Genomic DNA, 24651 nt, shown 5'->3' on the forward strand with positions numbered 1-24651 from the left:
AGTGATGATTTTGTGCTTACACACGTGCCCTGGAAATTCTCACTCCTAAATACAAACCATTATGGCCTAGCACCAGCTTTACTCCACAACTATCCACTGAGACTCACACGATGTACTTTTTCTGCACTCCCACACCTTTACTCAACTTTTCGATGCAGGAATGTGAAATAAATGGGACGCAGATAAAATACTTCAAGCCATCTGAGGGAAGTGCATACCCTAAGGAGTGCTGACTACTCTGAACAACCGTGACTGTAACGTTAATGAGAGCAATAATGACCTCAGTGCAGGGCATTTCCTGGCAGATACTGGGATTTGGGTTTTGAACAAGCACCCCTCAGTGCCAATTGATCTAACATACTAAAAGTTTTAATAAATAAAAAATAAAAATATAGGAGTGAGGAGCTGGGATCAATACTTTACTCATTAGCACATTAACTCCCTGTACAGCCCAAAGCAGGCTCAATTCACTACACATTTCATCTTGAGTTATGCTAAGAGCCATCTTCCTGGCACTTAAGTGTTCTTGCTTTAAGAGCCTGTTCTTAATCAGCAAACCATGTACTGAATTTTAAGCATGCAGTTAAATCTTACATGGGAATGTAATGGATTCAGGCTAGTTCAAAGTCAAGCTGCTTTGTCCACAGATAGACATAAGCTTGTGCTGAAATATATTTCTCAGTTGGGAACACAGACAAACAGGATGTCTAAATACAGTATTGGACTGAGGCTCTCCCTCAGAGACCGTTTGTTTCTGTGCCTTTGAGCAAGTTGCGCACAGCCATAATTTAACAACCACACACACAGTTTTTGCCCAGATGTAAACATTCTGCCCCCAATTTCCAAAGAATCTGCTGCAAAAACTCAAACCAATTCTAACGAGAAAACACTTCAAAGGAGGGATAGGGAGAACAGAGAGTGAAAATAAATGCAAGTCATCGGCCCGTAAGTCTGCCTGCTACTGACCTGAGAAATCGTCCTACTTGTTTATGTCTCCTTTACATCTTTGAAATAAGCGTTAAGGCAGGGCTATAACCCCCATAAAGGAAGAAAGGGGCTAGCCCAAGAAGGCACAGAAAGCTTCCTCAGGCTGGGCATTTTCCTAAGATCCACCTCATCTCTCTTTTCATAAAGAATCTTTCCACCTTTGCAGCCAGTTTCATTTCCAGCTTAACACATTGCTGCATTTCCCTTGGGCAAGCAGTGCTGATCAGCCCTCTCACACAGGCCTAACAAGGTCATGTCTGTACAGTGCTTGGAACATGCAAAGTGCAATGTAAGTGCTAAATGTTCTTATTCTACAGATTAATGAATTAAAACTCCAAGAAATATATGCACTGAGGTAATTATTGCATAAATACTACATCCCCCATGATTAAAAAATCATTCATAGAACTTCCTTCTATACAAAAGATGAATCCTGAATATATCATTAAAGTAGTAATACCATATTTATATCCTGTCTTCCTGCAGCTGTAGAGCATGCCCTTTGAGTAAAAGCAAAACCAGGGAACTGAAGTTCTTAGAGAACTAAGAACTCTGCATTGACAGTTTCCCCAAATACCTGTGCTATTTCCAGCACTGGTGTGCTCCTACCCGTTACATCTGGAGCAGCTGGTGTCTCGTAAAGCAGAAGCAATGTACAATTCGGTTTCATATCTAGCATTCTGACAAACAGCCAGAAATATCTGCTGGCAAGGGTAAGTGGAACCTTGATGTGCGTGAGCTATTGGTAAAGCTCAATTTTTGTCCCTTAATGAAGTCCACGCTCCATCATTTGGAAGTCTGTGACAGTAAGACTGTATGTAGTATCCAAAGTATGAGCTCCTATCAGAACACTCCAGCTATCAAGTACAAACTGATGATCCTGGTGGCCACAAAAGTATCACTACAGTTGTTATTTAAATACTGCACATACTTGTCCTTTTTCATTCCTCTATCAGCTTAGGCCAAAAATGGACACAAGATTTGATGGACTAATGATTTGGCTGAGGAAACCAAACCCTGCATTCCTATGCCTTGTGTGATAGACTTAAGACACAGCACAAAAGAGTCAATAGCACCCTAAACAGTAAGCAAACACTGCTGTGAAACGCTGATGCAAGTACCAGAATTCAACTGGCTTTCAAGTGTTGAAAAAACACTGAAAACAACAAGGTATCCTGTTTCCATTAAAACAGTAACAGACAGAGTAGGTCCCGCTTAGTGGTTTTGATCCATTTTTTTTTTTCCTCTGGTCCTCCTGTCAAATATTCCCTTCATCGATGCTCTGCAGTTGAAGTCTTTGGCTAGCATGAGGCCTGATACCACGCCGTGCGTTCATGCTGCTTCCTGGCAGAGTCCGCACAGGGAACAGAGCTCCTGGTAAAGCACCTTCCCCAAACAAGCTGATTTTCACATCAGCTTCAATAGCCCTGGCTAAACTGGATGCGTAACTGTCCAGAGATTTATGGACTTCAGCTTTTACGTGAAGAACAGAATTCTTTGCAGCTTCTGAAAGACAAGAAGAAACAATCAGCAGTGTATCAGAACATTAGCAGTCTAACAGCATGGCTGTGCAAATGCTTGAATACTGATCGTTTTGAAAAGTTATGACCATGCCTTTTGTAAAGTAATGACCCTACACAGCACATCTACCAAGAAGTACCAGGATTCCCAAATCATTCTACAATCACAAAGCTTCAGAGTGACCACAGGTTAAGAAGAAGACTACCTCCAATTCAAGTGAAAACAAATGAGATCTGATGGAGCAAAATCCCTACATACATGTTTAACATTATATGTTAACCATACACGATGTTTAACGTAATTAAGTGTATGTTGAATGATTTTCTCAGTCTATGCACACAGGAGTTTATTAGTCCGAATTTATACCCAACTCAAGTTGACAGCCCAGTTTCTACCTACTAGACTACAGGATTAGGGACGATGATATTTGCCTGGCATCAGGCAAGAATTCATTCAGAAGACAGGACCAGAACTCTCACTCTCAATTTGTACTTCCTCTGTTGTAAACTGGACTTAAAACCTTCCAGGCATTCCCACTGCATTTGGAATAAGATCTCATACTTCACTGACATCAACAGTGGAGCATAAGAACAATTTTACAACGTTTTAAAACTGACAAACATCAGATTTTGTGTTTATGGATTTACAATCCCCAAAGTCCAAGAGCTTCTTCCATGTAGTTAAAAATAAAAAATAAAAATAAAAAAAAAAATCAGCAGTCTACTGTCCTTAGGCTTAAATTTGTTCCAGCCCACACTGTGGAACTCAGTTCCACTTCCAGGGGAGAAGCTAGAGTTTTGCACACCAGAAGAGGTCAAAGACACAGGTGTTCATTCTAAATGCACTTTTTAAATGAGGCTGCTGGAATCAAAAGCTTCAGTCACTTTGAAAACCCTCAGAAATACAATTAAAATTTGCTAAACCCACAAAGAACTTTTGCACTAACACCTCCCTTCTTCACTGAACTGCACACAAAAAAAATAAAAATTAGATGTCTGCCCCCTTGTAAGAGGGAAAAATAAATTTTGCTGAGATGTTTGAAGAGAAAATTCCATAGGAAACCTTATTATTTCAGAAACATAAAAATCAGCCAAGCTTAATTATTACTTGATACTTGGAGGCATTCTGTTCATTTTTGTTCTGTCCACAGTCATTATTTAGTAAACAGACACCAATTATCACGTCTTATAGTCCATATTCTCATAAACATCAGCTGAAATTAAACTAACCATGACATATTTACAGATCATCACACTAACACTATGACAGCACAGAACAAACAAGTGAGCTAACTGGAAAAGAAAACTGTAAATGGTTCATCTATTTCCACCTCTATCTACTGATAAATATTCTCAGTAAAGAGAAAGAAAAGAGAAAGGGGGGAGAACTTACCCCTAAGCCCACCTTTAATTTGCTCAACTTCATCTTCAAATGTCACTGAACTCCTCCTTCGAGGAGGACAGACGCAGTGTGGGACAGAAGGGCCATCTGAGCTATAGTCTTCAAGAAGCATTGCCTCTGTTCCTGAAACAAAGCAAGAATTCTCAGGCAATACAGAGCAACACCAGCATGCAATAACAAAGTCATGTGAAAAGATGAGCCAAATTGAAGCGGTGGCAAAAACTTTTCAGTCTACAGCGGTCCCTTAAAAAGATATCTAAACACAGCTTTTGTGGGTAAATTTCAGTTTCAATTAAATACTGCAAAGATGAAGATGAAGATCAAAAAAACAAAAACAAAAAACGAGATCAGAGTTTTCATTGAAAGGCTTTGGGAATATTTTCTCATTAGCAATCTAAAACCTCAAGCAGCTCCAAAATGCTCAACTACAGAGATTATAATATCAATAGGACATCAGGCAAAGGTGAAACCTTACCTTCAGTAAATAAAGGGTGAAGTTGAGGGCAACTTCCACATCTCCTAATCAAGACGGAGGCTAACAATGGCCACTTGAGAAGCAGACAACCAGAGCTGCCAAATGTCATGCTTGTAATCAGACAAATGGAAATCTGAACTGGAGAATTTTTCTGTACAATTTACTTTGTCTCTGACAACATATTTTGATTTTCATTAAGTGTATTTTAATAGGAAAAAAAAGCTTGCTGTCTGGGAATAATTTTTGTCTGATGAGTCAGTTTTTCAGCTTATGAGTTTGTTTGTTTTTTTTCACCTCCCAGGATTCGCTTTGCACCTCTCCCATATAAAACAGAGTGTATGAGGACAAGGAAATTCACCGTGACAACTCTGCAATGGTTTCACACAAAGGGCACAACTGCAACCTAGCCCTGTAACCAGCAATGCTGCTGTCTCTGCTGTATAGGGGAGAGGCAAAGCAAGTATTTCGGGGAGATGCTAGGACTATGCTGAGGGAGCAGCCCTCAGAGTCACCACTGTCGCAAGGCACAGCTTCACCTGGCTCTATCTTTAAAACTTTACTTTCAGTCCACTTACTCCTGTCACACAGCAACAAGCCGTGGACAAAGAGCCTTCACAGGTTTCCTAACTCCTCCAGATGGCGACTTCACATACCTCCTCATCCACCTCAATGCTTTTAATTCCCAAATTTATTCTTTTTGTAATGAAGAGGTGTTCCAATGCCAATTTTACAGGAAGTGAGAGAAAGACATCAGTGGGAACGTACCTCTAGAACAACATGCTGCTCAATAGGTCTAGTCTTTGCTATATAACAATGAATTGTCAGCAAAGCGATAATTTTTTCTTTCAGTTAAACTTGCATGCTCTGCCATGCGCCTCCCTTCAGTACACAGGAGAATGAGCTGCTGACCTAAGACACAGCACAAAGTAAGCTACCAACTTGCTGTGTTGTTCTGTGGATCAGCTGGGGTTTGAGGCTGTGTCTACTGAAAATAGTTGACTTATTGATCTCGAAAGATACAGAATCCTCCTCAGAAATACAGTGTATAATGGAAAGGTGGTGCTAGCAAGAAAGAAATAATTTCTTCTGTGAAACAGAATTTTAGCACATTTTTTTTTTGAGTGTGCTGGTTCACTGTGTTTTTTCAGATGAAGCTAGTGAAGAGACCAGCCTCTTATGTGGTAGATCTGTCCTTTGGAATAACTGATCTGAGGCAGCATTTCTAGATATCAGGACTCAGATCTCCCACTTCACTGTTTTGTATACAGCTGGCACTGCTTGTATTTTTTTTTTTAATCTCTCACAGCTTCACCTGTTTTTTTGTTTGTTTGTTTTTTACACTGTGAAAAGTCCAGCCTCCATCTACCATGGTAGGGTAGGTACAGGCACTGCACTGCAGGCAACAAGATCACTTACTGCAGCGGGTAGCACTGAAGATGAACTAAGACTTCGTTCTGCTCTTTACTTCTTCCTAGTAAAGGCATCCAATGAAATGTTATTTCACAGTGGAGAACTATGCATCCACTCCCAGATGCACTGTATCCCTTCCATAACCAACTGCTGCACTTCTAATGGTATTAGATATGAATTTGGTTGGTTTGTTTAAACTGCTTGATATGATTCCTCAAAAGATGATAACATACCATATTCTCAAATGAGTCAGGTTTCATACAATGTTACTCTCATTTATAATATATGGCTGCAGAATACCCACAGTAGGCATAGAGCTACCAGCATAAAACCACTACCAGAATAAATCCCAGCTCCTTACACTTCCTTTAGAAATGTAAGAAACAAACCTCTGATACCAAGTAAATGTTAGATCACCCTCTGGTGTATATAGAGCAGAAATACTCCTTAAAATAACTACAGTGCAGCTACGGGGTGGTAGCTGAAATAACCACCACAAAAATCTAGCTACAGCTCTGAATAGAAAATTACTGCCTGAGCACTTTTTCCCGTTTTTGTAAACCATCTTCAGTTGAGATGTTAAGTAGTGACGCAACTCCAAGCTGAAACCATCTTAAGTGGCCATGTTTTGATTGCAGGATGAATTGTGACAAGGCCTATTGCAAACTAGGAAACAGAGAAGCATTCTCCATGGCACTTTGTTGCTCTGTTCGTTGTGGATACAGGGAAAGACCCTGAAGAACGATAGAGACTGAAGGAGAAAAGCATGAGCAGTGTTTCCTGTTCCCTAGAAGCATTACCAAGTGAGGGTCATTATTCCTTAGAGTAAACAGTATTTTGTGAATACATACACTGAGAGCAAGGGAGGAAAAGAACTGCAGCAGTTTTGTTGTGACAGCTGGAACAGATGCTTCATGTTATCCATCCACCAAGAGTCATCCGAGTATGCAAATAGACTGTCCCAGAGAGTTCTGCCAAGTTACAAGTGCAAACTTCTGCCCAAGAAAAGAGCAAGAGATTTTTTAGTTACCTGAATCCTGTGAACAGCTGAAACCTGTGTCTCCTGTGCTACTGCTGTTTCCTAATGGCCGTCCACCCGCCATGAGGGCAGTAAGATGAGGGGACAGCCCCAAATCTGCAAAAGATTCATTCTCATTACACAACGGATGGTTAAGGGGTCTATAAAAGTAAAAATTTCCTCCAGTAATACAACTTCCTGTAATACCAACTTTACTTTATTCCACACAAACACATAAATCTTACCCTGCTCATCCAGAGTGCACAGCACCTGGACCTCTCATCTTAGAAGTAAAGTCAGCAGCTTTCACATATCCTTGGAGTCGTTCCACATGGCAAGTTTCCTTTCTACCTGAACCATCTCTCCCCCTCACACTCTCTTTGCAATTGCCCGTTTTATCAGCACGCCAGGCTAAACAGAGCGTACACACGGAGAGATGGGGCCATTTGTCAGACTCCTTCTAGCCAGAAAACAACCTGGTAGCCACCAGCAGTTGCAACGGGCCATTAGCATGGCAGGAAGTTTACCTGCAAGGCCGGGGCACTGAGACACCCAGCTTCTCTCAACTCCTCAAGAAGGGAGAAAAATCCAGGATTCTTACACAGATGCTGTATTTGGATCCTGCAGGAAGATTATTTTTTTTCTACCAGCCTCTAGCTGGTACACCTAGCAAATTTGAAGCTATCAGTTTCTTATCGCTTGGAAAAAGATCTGTCATTTCCCTCCCATTCCAGTTGCCAATGAATTCATCCACAGCACCTCCTCTACACAGATATATGGAAGGGAGGAGTGTTAAGAGATCTATTGCACTCTCGCAACTTGTGATGTGGCTGCAGCTGCACAACTCCTTCATTTAATGGGAGTCTCTCCTTGTGATTCTAGGTTGCAGAAACAGAGGTCTTGCTGCTCTCCCTTTCCTTCTACATTTCAGATCTTTGTTTCCAATTACATAACTTCAGTTCCCAGCTCTGCACAAAATGCCCCAAGGAACACCATAAAGATTTCCTGGTTTTGGAAGATTCTAAGTAGGATCAAAAAATCAGAATTTCACTGTATTACTACCTAAAAAAAAGAAGCTCTGAGCATCTGGAGTCTTCAGCCTGCAACTTAGGGACACATCAAATAGTTTTAGTACTTTATGTAGTTTAACACTGTTTATGATCTTTTCTTCACAACCACTAAAACTAAAACCTGAATTTACAGATTTAGTAACTTTAGTGAATCTCAAAGACTTGCAGCATAGTGTGCTTTATGTGCTGCAAAATGCACTGCTTGTAGTGCTCAAATCTAGATAGAGTGAAATGGCAGGTATGTGAAAACAGTTTCAGAGAAAAAAAATAATTTTTTATCAACCTCATCACTGTGTCTTCTCTAGAAGGAAAAATTTTACTAGAGTAGGAGAAAGAGGTTAACTCCCACAAAAAAACATTCTTCTTCCAAGTGTCTGCAATAAACCAAACAAGACTGCTGAAGCCTCCAGAAACATCCCACTTTTTACAGAGCTCTGAAACATGCCAAACACACACCAACATTGCTCTTAATGGTATTAAGAGAGTACCTTTTGCAGCTATGTGTCTTACCTGTGATCCTATTGGAAATACTGAATAACCTCGAAGTCCTATGCCGCTGAACAAAGGACTCGCGATAATACCGATCCCCAAAGCACATTCCTAGAAGTTCCTTGCGCACTGTTTTGTTCCACAGTCCGTAAATTAAGGGGTGGCAAATGGCACTGGAAAAGGACAACCACGTAGCTAACGTTTCCAAGGCAGGGGAAATACTGTTTTTTCCCCAAAGGGCCTCCGATGTAATTACTACCATGTAAGGCCCCCATGTGATAACAAAAGCGCCGATGACTACCAAGATGGTAATGAAGGCTTTGCACTGGTTGGCAGAGTACACAACCCCTTGGAAAGCGTTCCTTCGGCTGCCCGAGGAGGACGTGGAGGTGCTGGAGTTCTTCCTCCCGTTCCTCTGGGAGTCCTCCTCCACAATGACAACACTACCACAGTGGATTTTGCGGGCTTTAATCCTAGCCACACGGAATATGAACCCATAGCAGATCATCATGATCACGAAAGGCAGCAATGCGCACCAGATCTGCCAAAAGGCAGTGTAACCAGCCTCTTTGTGCCAGGCGGCCACACACATCCACTTGAACTGGTCAAATTCCAAAGATGACCAGCCAAAGAGAGGAGGGAGGCAGCCAATAAGGGAGTGTAGCCACACATACACAAGAGCTACCACTGCTCTGTTGCCTGTAATCTTCATTGGGTAAACCATAGGGTACAGGACAGCATAGTACCTGGAGGACACAAAAAAAAAAAAAAGTCAACAGGAGCACAATAGATGTACAGTAAAAAAGAGCATATTTTAATTATGTTGATATATAGTTCTACTTATAGAACAAGCTCTTTTCTCCAAACCTCAAGCCTTAGGGACTCTTTTAAGAATAATTGCATATAAGAATATAGATCTTTGCAGACAAGATTGTAAAACTCAGCTGAAGGCACAAATATATCTATTAAATCTGTCCCTATATGTGTAGAGTATAATATGGAATTTTAAACCATTACTTCTTGTTTCTCAGGTAATACATTATTACAGCATCATTAACATAAAAAAAATCTAAATGTATTGTCAGTTTATATCATCATGACAACACTGTCTTCTGTTCTCTCTGTCAAAATTTCACAGGAGGCTGAAGGAAAATGACATTGCAACAGCACTCAGTGTGATCCAGTGCATTGCTTCTCCACTCTATGAACAGCCAACAAGACACCCTGTCGCATGACTAGGCAATCAGGTATCATTCATTATAAAAAGCTGCTTACCGATCTATAGCTATGAGTCCAAGAGTAAGCATGCTGGCTGAGCTGATCAGCATGTAGAGCAGGGCTGAGAAATTGCACCAAACGACTCCAAAGATCCATTCCCGCCTGATGGAGCTGGTGACAACAAAAGGTAGCACCAGTACGGAGAGCAGGAAGTTGGAGAGTGTCAGGCTGAACACAAACTTGTTGCTCAGTGTGAGAAGGTAAGACTTCCGATAGAGGGTGACGACAATCACAAGGTTGCCCAAACAGATGAAAATAGCAATGACGATTATAGCAATGGACTCAGTGACTCTGACTGCGCCGTCCTCCTGCGTGGTGAGGTTCCTCAGGCCATTCGCGTTGCTGAGGGAGGAATTGCTGCTCATGGTCAGAGCGCACAGAGCAGGAGCGGCCAAGACATGCTGAGCAGCTAGAAGTAGAACACCACCACTCAGAAACATTCAGGCAAGATTTCCTCACACCCTCTCCAAGGAGGAGAGACCATTTGTCTGCATTAATTAAACTTTACCTGTGGGATGCAGGAAACCATTTTAGATGGGAAAGTGAAGGGACAGGAGATTGCCTACAGGTACACTAGAAGTCATTGACAGAGCCACGCCTAGAAAAGTGAAGAAACTATCTGAAAGACAAAAAAAAGGGAGGGAAAGGAAACTAAATTAATACATTTTATTTACAATTTTTCTAGGTATCTTATTTGTTTCTAAGCCATACTTATGAGCTGTACATCTCACAGTCCCTTCATCTAGGCCATGAAGAAACAATAATAATGTAACTATTAGTCTTTGTTTCTCTTATTTAAAATATACTTTTTAAAAAACATTCCATCCCCCCTCCCCCCCCCCCTTTTTTTTTTTTTAATTCTGCCTGTTTATCCCTATTTTTACCCAGTATTCTGCCTATGCAGCATTTGTTGCTGGTCTGTGGATGCCTGGCTAGTCATACCCTGCTGACTTTCTTAACAGTTGCCAAGTAACATTCAAAGACTCAGTGATCATTGCATGTACTCTCCTCACTTCTCCATGTTCACAATCATCTTAGCTACATCAGCAATTCAATTTTATCACCAGTATTGAAGGATGAGGGTGAAGTAGCCTTCAGTACAGCAGGTTCAATAGACACTTTGCATTAAGCTGTGGTCCACCCTATAATAACGTTTGAGAACCCTTAAAACGTGATTTCTCAGTGCTCAGCACCCACCCCACTGACTCGCAACCTCATTTTGTCCCATCTCAGGGTTTGAAGACGACAAAGAGTTTGGTTCCAACTTTTCAATGCAAAGTTGATGTTTGGAAATCCGGGACTGAAGAGAGTTACCTCAGCGGTGGCCGTGCCCACCCGCTGCTCCCAACCGGCCGGCACACCCAGCGCCCCTCCACCCGTGAGGCTGCTGGGCCCCTCGGCAGCAGTGTCAGGCTGCCAAGCCATCTTTTCCTTGATTTTTAACTAGATTAGAGCCTAAGTGAAGGCATTATCGGGCCGTATTTTGTAAAACGCAGCTTAGCTCTTTGGCTCTTCCCCTCAAGTTTCCCTCCGCGGGTGCCCGCCGGCCGCCCCATCCCCTCAGGGCTGCGCCCGGTCCCGCCTCACCGGGACGAGGAGGAGGAGGAGGAGGAGGAGAAAGCGCCCAGAAAACCCGACGGGCACCCAGCGGCGACCGGCTGAGGGGGGCGGCCCGAGGGCTCGGGGAGCGCCTCCATTTTGCCCCCGCGCTCCCTCCGGCAGCGAACAAAGGCCGGGGGCCCGGCGGGGGCCGGCTTCCCCCGGGCATCCCTCGCCTCGCCTCGCCTCGGGCAGCCCCGCACCGTCCCCGCCCGCCCCTTCGGCGGAGAGCGGGGCCCGGCGCCCCCCGCCCTGCCCCGTCCCGCACTCACCCGCCGCCGTCTTCGCCAGGGCGGGAGCTGGCGGCTGAGGGCGGCCCGGACCCCCCGCAGCCGCCCGCGGAGCGGCGCCCGGCCTCCCCCCGCCATGCCCCCGCCCCGCCCCGCCGCGCTCGCCCCCTCTCCCTCCCTCTCCCCACCCACCGCCGCCTCCCTCCATTTTCCCTCCGACAGCCCCCGCCCTGCTCAGGGGAGGGGGTCGCCGCGGCTCCGCCGGCGCTGCTCGCCGTGCTCCTCTCAGGGGTTGTGTGGCCAGCAGGGAGGTGATCGTCCCCCTGTTCTCGGCTCTGGTGAGGCTGCACCTCGAGTGCTGTGTTCAGTTTTGGGCCCCTTGCTACATCATAGTCCTGCAGCATGTCCAGAGCAGGGCTACGAAACTGGTGAGGGGCCTGGAGCACAAGTCCTGTGAGGAGCGGCTGAGGGAACTGGGGGTGTTCAGTCTGGAGATGAGGAGGCTCAGGGGCGACCTCATTGCTCTCTGCAACGACCTGAAAGGAAGCTGTGTGGAGCTGGGGGTCAGCCTCTTCTCACAGATAATTAGTGATAGGACTAGAGGGAATGGCCTCAAGTTGTGCCAGGGGAGGTTCAGGTTGGAAATGAGGAGACATTTCTGCTCAGAAAGAGCAGTCAGGCACTGGAACGGATTGCCCTGAGAGGTCTTGGAGTCACCGTCCCTGGGGGTGTTCAAGGAAAGGTTGGACCTGGTGCTTAGGGACATGGCTTAGTGGGTGACATTGGTGGTAAGAGGATGGTTGGACCAGATGATCTTGGAGGGCTTTTCCAACCCTAATGGTTCTAGGATTCCTCCAGCCAGGCACTGGCTCTGCTTGGTTTATCATCCTTGGTAAGCCCCAGGACTTCTCAGCTCCAGGGGGGACAGAGTTGTGCGTCCCACCACTGTGGCACCTCAGAGCCCTGTTCAAGGCTCAGAGGCTCGGCTTAAACCCAGGAATCCATTTTCCACAGCAGGAGAAATCACTCACCCAAGCATGTGGGACAAGTCAGGCACGTAGAGAGGGGCACATCTCAATTGTTAACCTTCTAGCCCCCCCCGGAAACTATTAAAAGTAATACAAAAGGTGTCTTGCAAGGGGTGTTTCTCCTTTCCCAAGAAGCAAAGAGGTTTACTCGGAGGTGCAAAGGACAGCCTAGGTCTGTGCTTGTGCATCCCTAATGCCAGCCTTCCCCAGCGATGCAGAAAAGCGGGACTGCCCCCCTCTTCGTGCATCCCGGAAGGGTTTTACCCCCTTCACAGCCAGCGGTACCAAGGGCTTTCTACAGGAATTCTGGCTTTAATTCTGACGCTTTTTGAAGATCCCCTTTAGACAACACTCCAGAGCACAACCAACCAGCGCGGGATGCCTTCACCCCCGTGTCCATACGGACACAGCGGGTCCACGAAACACCCCGAGGCGACAACCGGGCGGGGCGGGAGGGCGCCGCGGGGCTGAGGCGAGCTCGGGCGCCGCCCCCAGCCGCTGCCGGAAGGGGCAGGCGGTTGCGGCGGTTGTGGCGGCGCCGTTGCTGCCGTTAGGGCTGCGGCAGGGAGCCGGGCAGAGCCGCCCCACATCGCCTCGCCTCGCCTCGCCTCGCCCCTGGCGGCCCCTTCCCGGCGGCTGCGCCATGCACCCCGTTTTCCAGAGCAGCCGGCGCGACTTCACCTTCGGGCCGTGGCGGCTGAGCGCCGCCCGCACGCACATCATGAAGTCGGCGCAGGCCGAGAGGTGAGGCGGGCCCCGGCAGCATGGGCCTTCTCTGGGGGTGTTGGGGGGAGGCCCTGCCCGCGCCGGAGCCTCGCTTGGTCGTCGTCTTGCTCGGTTTTCTCTCCTAGGAGGATGCTCTGGCGGGGGAAACCGAGGTGGTTGGGGTTGCAGATGTTGTTTTTAACGATGCGTAACGGTTTGGGAGGCCTGGACCTGAAGCCCCCTGACTAGAAGCTTGCTTTTCTTAATTACCTTTTAAGGGACGTTAAGATGCCTTTAAATGCGATCACCAGACTCCTAAACCATCTTACAGTAATGCCTATTTCAGCATAGTTCATTAAAAATTGATGTCTGCTCCTTACTTCTACCAGCAATTTCCATTCAACTACTGCAGAAAATGCTGCTGTGTCAGCATCAAGTACTTAAGTCAGATTTGCTAATGTGGAACTGAACAGTTCAGCTATTGAGTGCTAAATTGACTTTAGTGGCAGCTGACTTTGACAGATACTGATTTCAATTTCTGGATCTAATATACGGAAATGCTGTTAGTTTTGTTAAAGGTAACTATTCAGATTGTTTTCAGTTTGTCCAAGGAAAATTTGTTTGCTGAAGTTCCCTGGTATGGAGTTCCACACTTTGTTTCTACATTATATTAAGCTACATAAGCTTTATATATTACAACACCATCATAATATACTTTTAAATTTTGTATCTGTGTCAAAACATGTAAAATGATATGTTCTTCCATCTTTATTCTCACTAAATACTTTTAACTAATTGTGCTGTAGTTTTTGCAGTTACAGGTTTAAAAAAAAAGATTTGAATCCTGTGTTTCGCTTGTTCCTATGTAAGGAGGATTCAACATTCAGCTAGGTTGTACCTGTGTTCTGCGGCAGAAGGACTTTTATTACAGTACCCCATTTTTCTGGCAAGTTTGTGAAGACTTTTAGGGCAAGATGTTACCCTTAAAAATGAAGATCTTTATTCTTAATCTCAGGAGGGTGTTAATTCTCTTCATTATCTGTAAACAAGAGAGAGTCTAGAACCTGCCAGTCTAGAAGCCAAATTATGTGTTGTATTCATCTTCTGTTCTATTCAGTTTCTTTAACTGTAGCAGTTTTAAAATCAACAGTTATCTCTGTAACTTTCAAAAAGTACCTTTATCCCTTTTCAGGGATGCAAAGATTTCAGAATGTGTTGAAAAAGGCAGAAAAATAAAGGTTCAAGGGGTACAGTGCAAGCTTGAAAGAAAGGAGAGGATTCTGCAGAGTGGGGAAATAAAATCCAGAATGAGCTGTTTACGTGCAGGGGTTAGTACCTAACACGAGATACCCAAAACAATTTCTCCATTTCAAATTTGATGGGTCAAAAACTATCTAGCTGCAAGTGCTTTTAGTCAGTGTCTTTTTATAATGCATTTATTTTGGCATTTTGCCTTCTTTATTGCTTGGAGAACATCATTATTACCTGTAGAAATGTTACTTCTGTCAAGCAGAAATCACAAAGGTCCCTTGGCAACCTCTGCAGATGTGAAGGATTAAAAGAGCCATAGCTACTCAACTTCTTCCTGTCCTGGGGTTGGTCTTTGCAGATTGAGGGGCACTCAAAATGGAAAAGTGCCACCTTCTCTGGGAAAAGCATAGGATCATACTTTCAAGGTCTACAAATTTGCTATGTTTCCGTTTGGTTAGCATAATCACAGAATCGCTTAGGTTGGAAGAGACCTCCAAGATCACCCAGTCCAACCTCTGACCTAACTCTAGCCAGTCTTCCACTAAACCGTATCACTAAGCTCTACATCTAAATGTCTTTTAAAGACCTCCAGGGATGGAGGCTCAACCACTTCCCTGGGCAGCCCATTCCAATGCTTAACAACCCTTTCAGTTCTTCCTAATATCCAACCTAAAGCTCCCCTGGCACAACTTTAGCCCATTCCCCTCTTCCTATCAACAAGCATGTGGGAGAAGACACCAATATAATAAGAGTAAGAACAGAGAGCAGTAAATAATGTTCTTTCATTTGCAGGATTATAGAAATAACCACTTTTGTTCAGGAATGCATTATTAGCAATACAAAAGTTGTGAGCAGGATGCTTTTTTTTTTCTCCCCATGTTGTATATTCCCCAATTAGTTGTATTTCCTAGAGTTTTCTTCTCTTCAGATGCCATATTTGTTCTCTTTAATCTTGACAAATAAAGCACTTAGTGGTAGTGAGAAAATTGTAGAAGTATATGAAGTCTTTTGCTAAATAAGCTCAGTGTGTGTATAAAGCTCAATATGTATGTATTTATTTTTATATAATATATGTATAAAAATGGATATAAAACAAAAAGTGAGGTAGGATAGCTTCAGATTTTCTGCAGGGATCATGCTCATTCAGTTCATGCAGTATAGGTCTGTGGCTTTCATGCTTAGAGATTACAAATACCAGTACATGTCCTCTGCAAGCTTGGGAAAGTAGTAGGGCACAGAAATGTCTTCTGCATTTGACTTTCAATGTACTTTGCCAGGGTTGTTTTCAGCCTCTTTTTTTGTAAGTTTCCAAAGATGACAGTATGGACCACAGCATAGTAAATTTAAACTTGCTGACAGTAAGTGCTTTTTCATAAAACCTCTCTTAGGCCACACGCAAAAACAGTTCATGGACCATCCAGGGGTTTGTCTGCAACAGGTTGAAATCTGCTACTTCATGCTTGTTGGATATTTTTTGATTCCCTCTGTATGAGGCTTTTGTATTAGCCTGATGGAGAAGGAAAGCTTTAGAAAGAATCTTAAGGTGGAAAAATCACTTCAGATCAATGATTCAGCAGTTCCAGTCAGGGAAAATAACAAAATTTTGTAAAAATATACTGATGGTGTCATGCAAAGTACTCGGTCTAGAGAATATGTACTCCACAACAGATTGCTTTCACTGAACTATAGCTGACTGATCTCACTTTATCGGACTTATATTTTTCTATGCAGATTGGCTGAAGAATTACACATGCCTTCCCTGCCAGAGATGATGTTTGGAGACAATGTCCTAAGAATACAGCATGATCGTGGTTTTGGAATTGAGTTCAATGCAACAGATGCTTTAAAATGTGTCAATAATTGTCAAGGTATGATCAAAGTGGCTTGTGCAGAGGAGTGGCAAGAGAGCAGGTACAGTATTTTATCACCAGTGGGCAAGTACTATTGTGTTGTATGTGAAACTGTCGTAAGGTAGTTAAAGTCACAGACTGGGCTCCTGAAGACCTCAGTGTATTTAGATTTGCCATTGATACAGTGCTTGATGACAGAAGTCACCTAGCTTTTCTTTGCCATGATCATGCTATCTGCTACACGGGGTCAGCTATATTTTTCCGTTGCTTCCTGGCTTTCTTAAAGTAAATTATGTGTTTAACATGGCTTAGTTCTGTTTCTGTTTATTTAAACGTGTAGGTCCTCAAGGATTACAAGATTGTGTCTTTTGGTGTATCAAAGTGCAAAACACTGTACATGTCTAACATCTTAGCCTTAGGAATATAGCAGGACAATTACCATGCATGAGAACTAATTGTACTGCTTAGTATTTACCAAATTAGTGGTAGAGCACTTAGGAATAAGTCAAGGAAAGAAATCAAAGCTGTCATAAAAACTAAGGCAAATAGCAGTGTTAGTCATTTCTGTGTGTTGTCAGCAGATTATATTGTGCCTGCTCAAAGTACAAATGACTACTGTTGAAAAAATTAGAGTTCACACCAAACTAAAAACCTTTATTTTGTCTCATAAGATTAAGATAGTATTAGCCCAGGAATTCAGGTAAGGGTTTTCTAATTCACAATGAAAACACAGATGCTGTGAAAGAAGCAATACTGGATGGTTAAGTCTTGACATCATCAGTCCAGTACAGACAATACTGCTGTTTTTCTTGAGGAGTTAGGACTGAAGTGTGGGGATCATAATACATAATCTTATGTGAGGTTGTAAGGTTTTTAATAATTTTTATAAAATACACTATATTCTTTTTCACTTCTTGAGGAGTGAGACTGAGCACACTAAGGAAGTAGTCAAGCCGTATGACTGGACTTACACAACTGACTACAAAGGAACATTGCTGGGAGATACTGCAACGTTAAAGGTGAGCATTTTTTTCTTGTTAAATGCTGATTACTTATTGTTTCAGTCCAACACAAAACACTTTTCTGAAGCTGTCAGTAGGCTTCTTTAACATTTTACATGGTTCTTTGTTTCTGACTTCAAAGTATAGTTTGGGCTTTTCATGTCTCATCATTTTCTGTTAATCAAATCATGCCTTACTTTAGTAACTTTCATTTTGGTGTCTTTTTGTTTGTTTTTAAGCATGTTAGGATCATTTAAGTAGGAACATTTGTGTCCTTTAGTGATGATTTACTGGGAGAGTAAAGCACGTGAGCATCTTCAGTGCTTGCTGGATGGCCCTGAGCTCCTCACACACAACAGAAGTATCAGCTGCATAATTCTCTGGTATCACAGAATCATTATGGTTGGAAAAGCCCTCCAAGATCATCTGGTCCAACCATCCCCCTACCACCAATATCACCCACAAGACCGTATCCCTAAGCACCAGGTCCAACTTTTTCTTAAACATCCCCAGAGATGGTGACTGCACCACCTCACAGGGCAACCCGTTCCAATGCCTAACCACTCTGAGAAGAAATGTCTCCTAATTTCCAACCTGAACCTCCCCTGGTGCTACTTGAGGACTTTCCCTCTAGTCCTATCACTAGTTATCTGCAAGAAGAAGCTGACACCCAGCTCCCCACACCTTCTTTTCAGGTAGTTGTAGGGAGCAGTAAGATGTCCCCTGAGCCTATAGTGCTTATTACTGTGTTGCTTGCCATTTTGTGAAAGCAGATAACTTGATCTGTCTGCTTTCATTGCCTTCTGTTTTCTGCAACAGGAACTCCTCATATTTAAACTGACAGTTCCCTCCTCCCCCCCTTTGTCTTTATTTACTTCAAAATTAGACTGAAGTTCCCAGGCAGTCTATATTAATTCTCTAGGATTGTGTTGGTTACAGATCACTTGAGTTACTCTGGAATTAAAAGTACAGCATAAAATAAACTGTCTTGTTGGCCCATAGCCTTTAGGCAACCAAAGAATATTAATATATACAGGGAGCACAAGATGGGGGGGGGGAAATACAGGTACTTGATTTCTGTGGAAGGGCTTTATTTTTGGAATACTGTTCAGGGTTAGTGGTTGGCTAGAAATGTCAAGTGCATGGAAAACTGTTTATAACCCAGAATTTCTCATTGTACGTTAAACATGAGGCATCTTTTAATGCTTTGAAATATAGAATGTAAACAGAATTGTTTACAACTGTAACCTACAAAACCTGTACCCTGAGGACAGTTTATTCAGAACTTCCCATTCTTGGTTTTTGCTTTGATCAGTGTTTCCTCTTGGAAACTTTTTAGTTTTAATTGTAACTTTAACTATTTGACTTCCGTAGCACTGAGCTTAATACATACAAAAACTTTTTCCTTCAGAAAACTGGGAACTGGAGGATTCTTAAGATCAGGATAAACTTACTAACTTGCCACCGAACTACATATACTAACTGTTCTTAATCATTTTCTTTAGGTTGTTCCTACAACAGAACACATAAATACAGAGAAATTGAAAGCCAGAGAGCAAATTATGTTTTTTGAAGAAGTACTTCTGTTTGAAGATGAACTTCATGATCATGGAGTGTCAAGTTTGAGTGTAAAAATAGTGAGTACAGAGAGGTGGATAAAAGAGGCTTGGTGACCTAGCTAGCTAATGTATGCACAATGTAGTCACTTTTTGCATGTTGGTTCTTCTGGGATTTGAAGTTTAAAATGAAAAGTTCTTTATTCTTGCTCTGAAAAATGCAGTCTTATTGAAAATTTTGAAATCTTCCTGTCAGTTGTTCTAGGCAACAATCTTTTCCATCTTTCTGCATCCTAAGACTCCTTTGAAACAGTCTGCCCCACTGTCCAGTTATAGCTGCAGTGTGTCACCAGCCCAAATTTTGACTTTAAACTGAAAGCTCACTCATACTATCTTTTATCTGTGTAAATTTTTGATGTAAATAAGTGCATACCTAAAATAAAGCTTTGTAATATGCTGAATCAAAGATATTTATTTTTTCAGAGAGTTATGCCTTCCAGCTTTTTTGTGCTCCTGAGGTTTTTCTTGCGAGTTGATGGGGTGCTTATCAGGATGAATGATACAAGGCTTCATCATGAGGTAAACCCGTGTTCGTCACCATGAATATTTTACAGATGCTCCTTTGCAGTGTTACTTTCAGAGAAGACCTTCTGATATTCCTGTAATTTAATGCTGATATTTTGGGCCATAGAGGTTATCTGAACTGAACTTTCAAGTGCATTTTATTGTGGTGAAGCAGCAACCAAGTGATAGGTACTGTATGAGCACAGTGGGCTATCGCTCGTGTGAAGTAATTATTTAAATACATGTGACAGACATGGATTAGAGAGGCATTACAAAACAAAAAATAGACAACGGTAAATAGTGTGATATTGTTCTTACATGTTTTTTTTTTGCTTGTCTAGTGTATGACTGCAAATTTCATCTTGCAAAGGACTGTCTGTTCTATGCTGAGTTCAAGTATCCCATAAATAAGACGGACCATAACAGTTGTGGTTTGCTTATTCTGTCTATCTCTATTCATATAGATGTAGGTGTTCTGAGTAAAAATTATGAAGAATATTCAGTCTTTTTTTTTGTGTGCCTGCATGCAAAAAGGTAATTTTTGGAAAAGTCAATTTAGCTACACATCTTACTCTGTACTTGTGAATTTGAACATATGTGTCTGCTCCCAGGTGAAAATCTGTGGTCAAACAAACTCAAATGTTTACTAAATTGAATGTGTTTACAGTGCTCATTTTGCACAGATATTAGATGATAATTTTGTAACTAATTTTTGCATTTTTTCCCCATTAGGCTGACAAGGCTTACATGTTGCGAGAATATACATCCAGGGAAAGCAAAATATCAAGTTTAAAGGTATTAAATTTTTTATTTTTTTTTTTCCTGTCTGCTTTTTGAAATAATATTTACTGTGTGGACCATAAAACAACCTAAGTTGTTCTTTTGAAAGGTTTGCAGTCTAAACCGAGGGAAGGTCCTACTTCTGTAGCATTTATTTTAGGGATTTCGGGGCAGATTTGCATTTGTAGATGAGTTACTGATCACATTACAAGATATTGGATTATATTTTCTACTTTTGAGTTAACAGTTTTTAAATTTTATTTCTTAAAACTGTTCAGCCATAAAATCAGGTTGTCTATTTCCCATGGTGTTTAATTTCAGGGCTGGTTATATGTTCACAAGTAGTATTAGGGGATAAAATCTGTTTGATGGTACAAACTCATTTTTTCTCAAATAGCTTTAATAGTTCATCATAAAACTCCATCAGTGGCTCAGAATAGTTGCAACTCCAAATGTGCCACAATTGATTTTTATTCTTGACCCAATATCTGATTTTAGGTACTCATGTTACTTTCCTTCTTTTTTTTTTTTTATCTTCACCTGTAAAAATGTCTCCTGTTTTTCTGTCGATTGTCTTGTATGTGTTGAAACTATGTTGTCTAGAGGAATCTACAGAGAAAGATACAAATTAGCTTAAACCAATTAATTTCTTCAAATATTAAACTAAAATCCAATGAGTTCTAGTATTTCATATAAGAAGCTAAACAATGTCTGTAGTAGACTTCGTAAAACTAAGACCTGTGTTGAAATACCAATTATTAATGGCTAAATCTGAACAACTCCATCAAATGTGTTACAATGACTAGAAGACATTAAACATGGGGTCTGTTGTGGCCATTTTAGTCTCTTCCAAAAACAGACTCTCAAAGAGTTTCTTACATTCAAATGATGAACGTTATAGATCTGGAATGTCCCTGACTTTTTTGTGGTCATACAATCTGCTGCTTAAAAATATCAAATACCTTTCTTTAACCTACTGATACATGCATGAAGGAAGAGGTTGTATGTATGTGTATTTGAAGTTGTAACACAAATTTCTCTAATGATATCTGACTTCAAGTGTTTAAATTAGGTGAATTAGAGATAAACTGTCCATAAAAGTTTGCTTTTGGGATTCCCCTTCCCCTTTTTTTAGCCTCCCCACTCATTTTGTCTAAAATTTTTGCTTCTTAGCATGTACCACCTTCCCTGTTCACGGAACCTAACGAGATCTCTCAGTATCTACCCATAAAGGAGACGATCTGTGAAAAGCTAGAATTCCCAGAGAAGTTGGAGCCTAACCCAGAAGCATCACTGGAAACCACGTGTGTTAAGTCTAAATAAATGTGACTTTATATGGACTTGAATTCGACTGGAGATCGTGTGATTGTGTAGCCATTACCAGGGGCACAGTTTCACTACTAGTGGAATAAAGTATTTGGCTAATTTTTCTGTAGCCCTAAAAGAAAACAGGATTCATTTCAAGCAGGTTTTGCTAATATTTTTTGATCTTTGTTTATTTTAAACTTGTATCTGGAGTTATCTGATAGACTGATGGTGAATTACAGCCTTCAGTGGCATTGGAGGACTCTCACAATTCAGAGTCTAGGTTCTCTTCAGTTCACCACTTAGGCAGGATATTGCCTGGACTCTCCAACACAAACACTTCTGTGAAGATTCTGTTATTTGCTCCCTCAGATGCCAAAAGACTACTAGAGACATAAAATCGGCTTAATTTTATTTTTATTGAGAAATTGTCTACAGTAAAAATAAATAAAATTCCTCTGCATATGTTATGAGCTTTCAGTCCTGAACTATGCTTTTTGCTTGGTTTCCTCTACTGTGAGCTGATAACCAATCAAGTTATTTCTTAGAACCTTTGATCCAGATTTCTAACTTCAGAATATTCATTTCATCTGAGAATAGCTTTAAGGAGAAGTGAAAAGTTGTATTTGTTTGACACTTTATAAAGGTAAAATTACCTTACTTGTAAGACATTCTCTTCAGAGCAGGAGACAAGCTGGAGATTTAACAGACACAAAAACTGGTAAGTCTCTTCACAAATACTAGCATAGTTTGACGTCAGCCAGATTTCTCTAGGCAGTTCTGGAGACTATTACTTGGGGTCTCTGTGCTGCTACAGTCATGCTGTATTGGAAATGCATTGTACTGTATTTACCTTCTGTTGGACATACCAGATGGTGCCCGTGTATGATGGTTATACTGTTCTGATATTCAATTTGCTAAATTAGTGTGGCTTATGGCTGAGGAAAAGAGGGCTTTTTAATCTTCAACCCCTAATGGATGCTGGTATTACAAATTGAGAAACGGGAGCTTTAATGGCCTTAAAAGGATACTAGCCTATATTTCAGATACGTAATTTTGGTTTATTTTTAAAATTCTTTAAATTGTAATATCAATAGAAGTGTGATCGCATATACAGTTATGGTTTTAAATCAGTAATTTGTGGATTAAACTTTAAATTATTCTGTTGCTTTTGGAAGTCCTAAATTATGTGAATGGTTTGGTCTAAGATTGGGGGAGCTAGACGTGTAGGTTTGCTTCTTGCAGTCAATGAAGTGCAAGAAGCAAAGCAGTAGTGAAAAGCGGGCCTTGTGCTTTAAGGCAATGGCTGGTAAGAATGCTCCAGGACACCAGAACATGTACATTTTGGTTAAAAATCTTCAGATTCTACACTGCATGTCTTTAAATACCAAGTTTTGGGGTGGCTTGTTTCTATTAACCAGGTCTTTTGAAAAATGGTTCTCATTTAAAGAAACTGTTGTTTTTATACAATTGTACTACTATTTAACTGACTGCATTCTTAATAAAACAACCCACCTTGTTTCACTTCTGTTCGAGGCAGCCTGGTCTAATCATTTGATCATACGGTTGGAAGGCAGGAGCTAACAGCAGGTTTTCCTGTGTCACTGATTTATTCTAACCACAGGGAAGTTACTTGTGTGCCTCAGTTCCCTGTATGCAAAAATGAGAGTAAGCCTCACTGAGTGTTACGAGGATTATTTTTTTTTAAAAAAGTTGCTGATTAGAATGGTTTTTTTGTTTGTTTGTTTTTTAATTCCCCTTAATAGACCTTTAGCCTTACTTTTGTAAGGGACTACTACAAAAGAAACTTATGATCCATAGTGTAAGATGAGCGAAGGGAACTGAAATTTAAAAAGTCTCTGAAAGAAATTACTCATAATCAGGCAAACTGCATGAGTGAACTTATGGCTGCCCTGAAGTAGGGGTTAGGTCCTGTGTATTCCCCATTTGCGAGTCCTAAATTCTATTTTTTCATCTCCTTGCACTTGTTTTCTAAAGACTTTAGGAATGATGACATGCATATCTGTTTGTAAATGAATGCAGCATGGAAATGATCAAAATTAATTTGGTAATAAAAGGTTAGTTATGACCCCTCCAGCAGTAAAGGTCTATGAGGAGAGAATGGAAAGGAAAGGAACAACAAACTGGACAGGATGAAGAGATGGTTGGCTAGTGGAAGTAAATCATGGCACTTCTTTTAATGTAAACATTTACTACTTTACATGCCTTAAAGGCTTGTAAAAACACATGGTAAAATCAGAGCTGGAAGTGACTGGTGTTGTGCTAGCGTGAAGGAAATCATTTGGGTTTAGTCAGTGATGCTAACAATCTCCACTGGGCTAAAGTCTGGGGGGCAGCCCACAGAATCAATACCTACTGTTGGGAAGGGTGCTCTGCATGTGTAGTTTATTATGTATTTTATCTTGTCCATCATACTTACTAATATGTGACCTGTTGCAGTTGTCTTGAATGGGCTTGACTCCTGAATATATAGATTTGTGATAACCATCTATTTTGGGTGCTGTGCATTTAAGTGGAACACAAATATTGGAGAAATCACAAGAACGTGTTTGGAAAGTCAGTTACCACGAAGTAAAACTTGGAACATTCTTTGTCGCTGTTACACTACACAGGTTATCAAGAAACAGCACTATCAATGGGTGTACTGCAAGCTCTCTTGTACGAATTTGCCAGAGAAAAATACTACTTTGGGTATATCATTTTGGAGGGAGGGAGTGGGGTGATTCTCCAGCTGTTTTGTAGCACGTTGTTACAACATACACACAACGGTTTATATTCTTTCTCCTGTGTTGCTAAATAAAATATACCTGTTGTTTTATAGTTCTGTTCTTATCTGGGCACAATAAAGGAAAATAAGGAGTTGTGATGCGGAGCTTTGTGTGATCAGAAGATCTATATATTCTTATTAGCCTGTCATCAGCCAACTCAGGCTAGGTGTGGAAATAAGAGGAGACTTTTCTGGAACGGGGGGAGTTGTGTCTGTGCTAGTACTATGTCTAAAAGCTTCGCAGTGTCCCAGTACCAACAGGTTAGCAAACAGTGGGAGGCCCTGAGGCGCCGCGCTCGGCCCCGCCTGGCGCCGTCCCGCGGCCTCCATCCCCCAGCAGGCCCC

The 24651-nt window shown here is 41.7% G+C and overlaps 2 protein-coding genes across 6 annotated transcripts; one reads left to right on the top strand and one right to left on the bottom strand.

Annotated features, from left to right (window-relative positions):
• Positions 1–2099: 2099 nt before the first annotated feature.
• GPR161 (G protein-coupled receptor 161) lies at positions 2100–11619 on the bottom strand (the record flags this gene model as incomplete). Of its 4 annotated transcripts, none has more annotated exons than XM_084522833.1 (7): positions 2100–2493; positions 3901–4032; positions 6825–6929; positions 8393–9117; positions 9647–10058; positions 10158–10268; positions 11521–11619. In XM_084522833.1, 5 exons carry the CDS (start codon positions 10012–10014, stop codon positions 2246–2248), a joined length of 1578 nt encoding a protein of 525 aa, XP_084378959.1. In that variant the 3' UTR covers positions 2100–2245. The 4 variants fall into 4 exon arrangements, with proteins under 4 accessions (XP_084378959.1, XP_084378960.1, XP_084378958.1 ...); XM_084522834.1 differs by having other exon boundaries at positions 10158–10264; positions 11521–11577; XM_084522832.1 differs by lacking the exons at positions 10158–10268; positions 11521–11619 and having other exon boundaries at positions 3913–4032; positions 9647–10089.
• Positions 11620–11689: 70 nt separating this feature from the next.
• Positions 11690–22006, top strand: TIPRL (TOR signaling pathway regulator). Of its 2 annotated transcripts, none has more exons than XM_084523017.1 (7): positions 11690–11816; positions 16194–16373; positions 17232–17331; positions 18819–18950; positions 19353–19448; positions 20166–20228; positions 21387–22006. In XM_084523017.1, exons 2-7 carry the CDS (start codon positions 16213–16215, stop codon positions 21534–21536), a joined length of 702 nt encoding a protein of 233 aa, XP_084379143.1. In that variant the 5' UTR covers positions 11690–11816; positions 16194–16212; the 3' UTR covers positions 21537–22006. The 2 variants fall into 2 exon arrangements, with proteins under 2 accessions (XP_084379143.1, XP_084379144.1); XM_084523018.1 differs by lacking the exon at positions 11690–11816 and adding an exon at positions 12996–13250.
• Positions 22007–24651: the final 2645 nt, after the last annotated feature.

This window comes from Aythya ferina (assembly GCF_964211825.1).
Source record: "Aythya ferina genome assembly, chromosome: 1".
NCBI classification, from domain to species: Eukaryota; Metazoa; Chordata; class Aves; order Anseriformes; family Anatidae; genus Aythya; species Aythya ferina.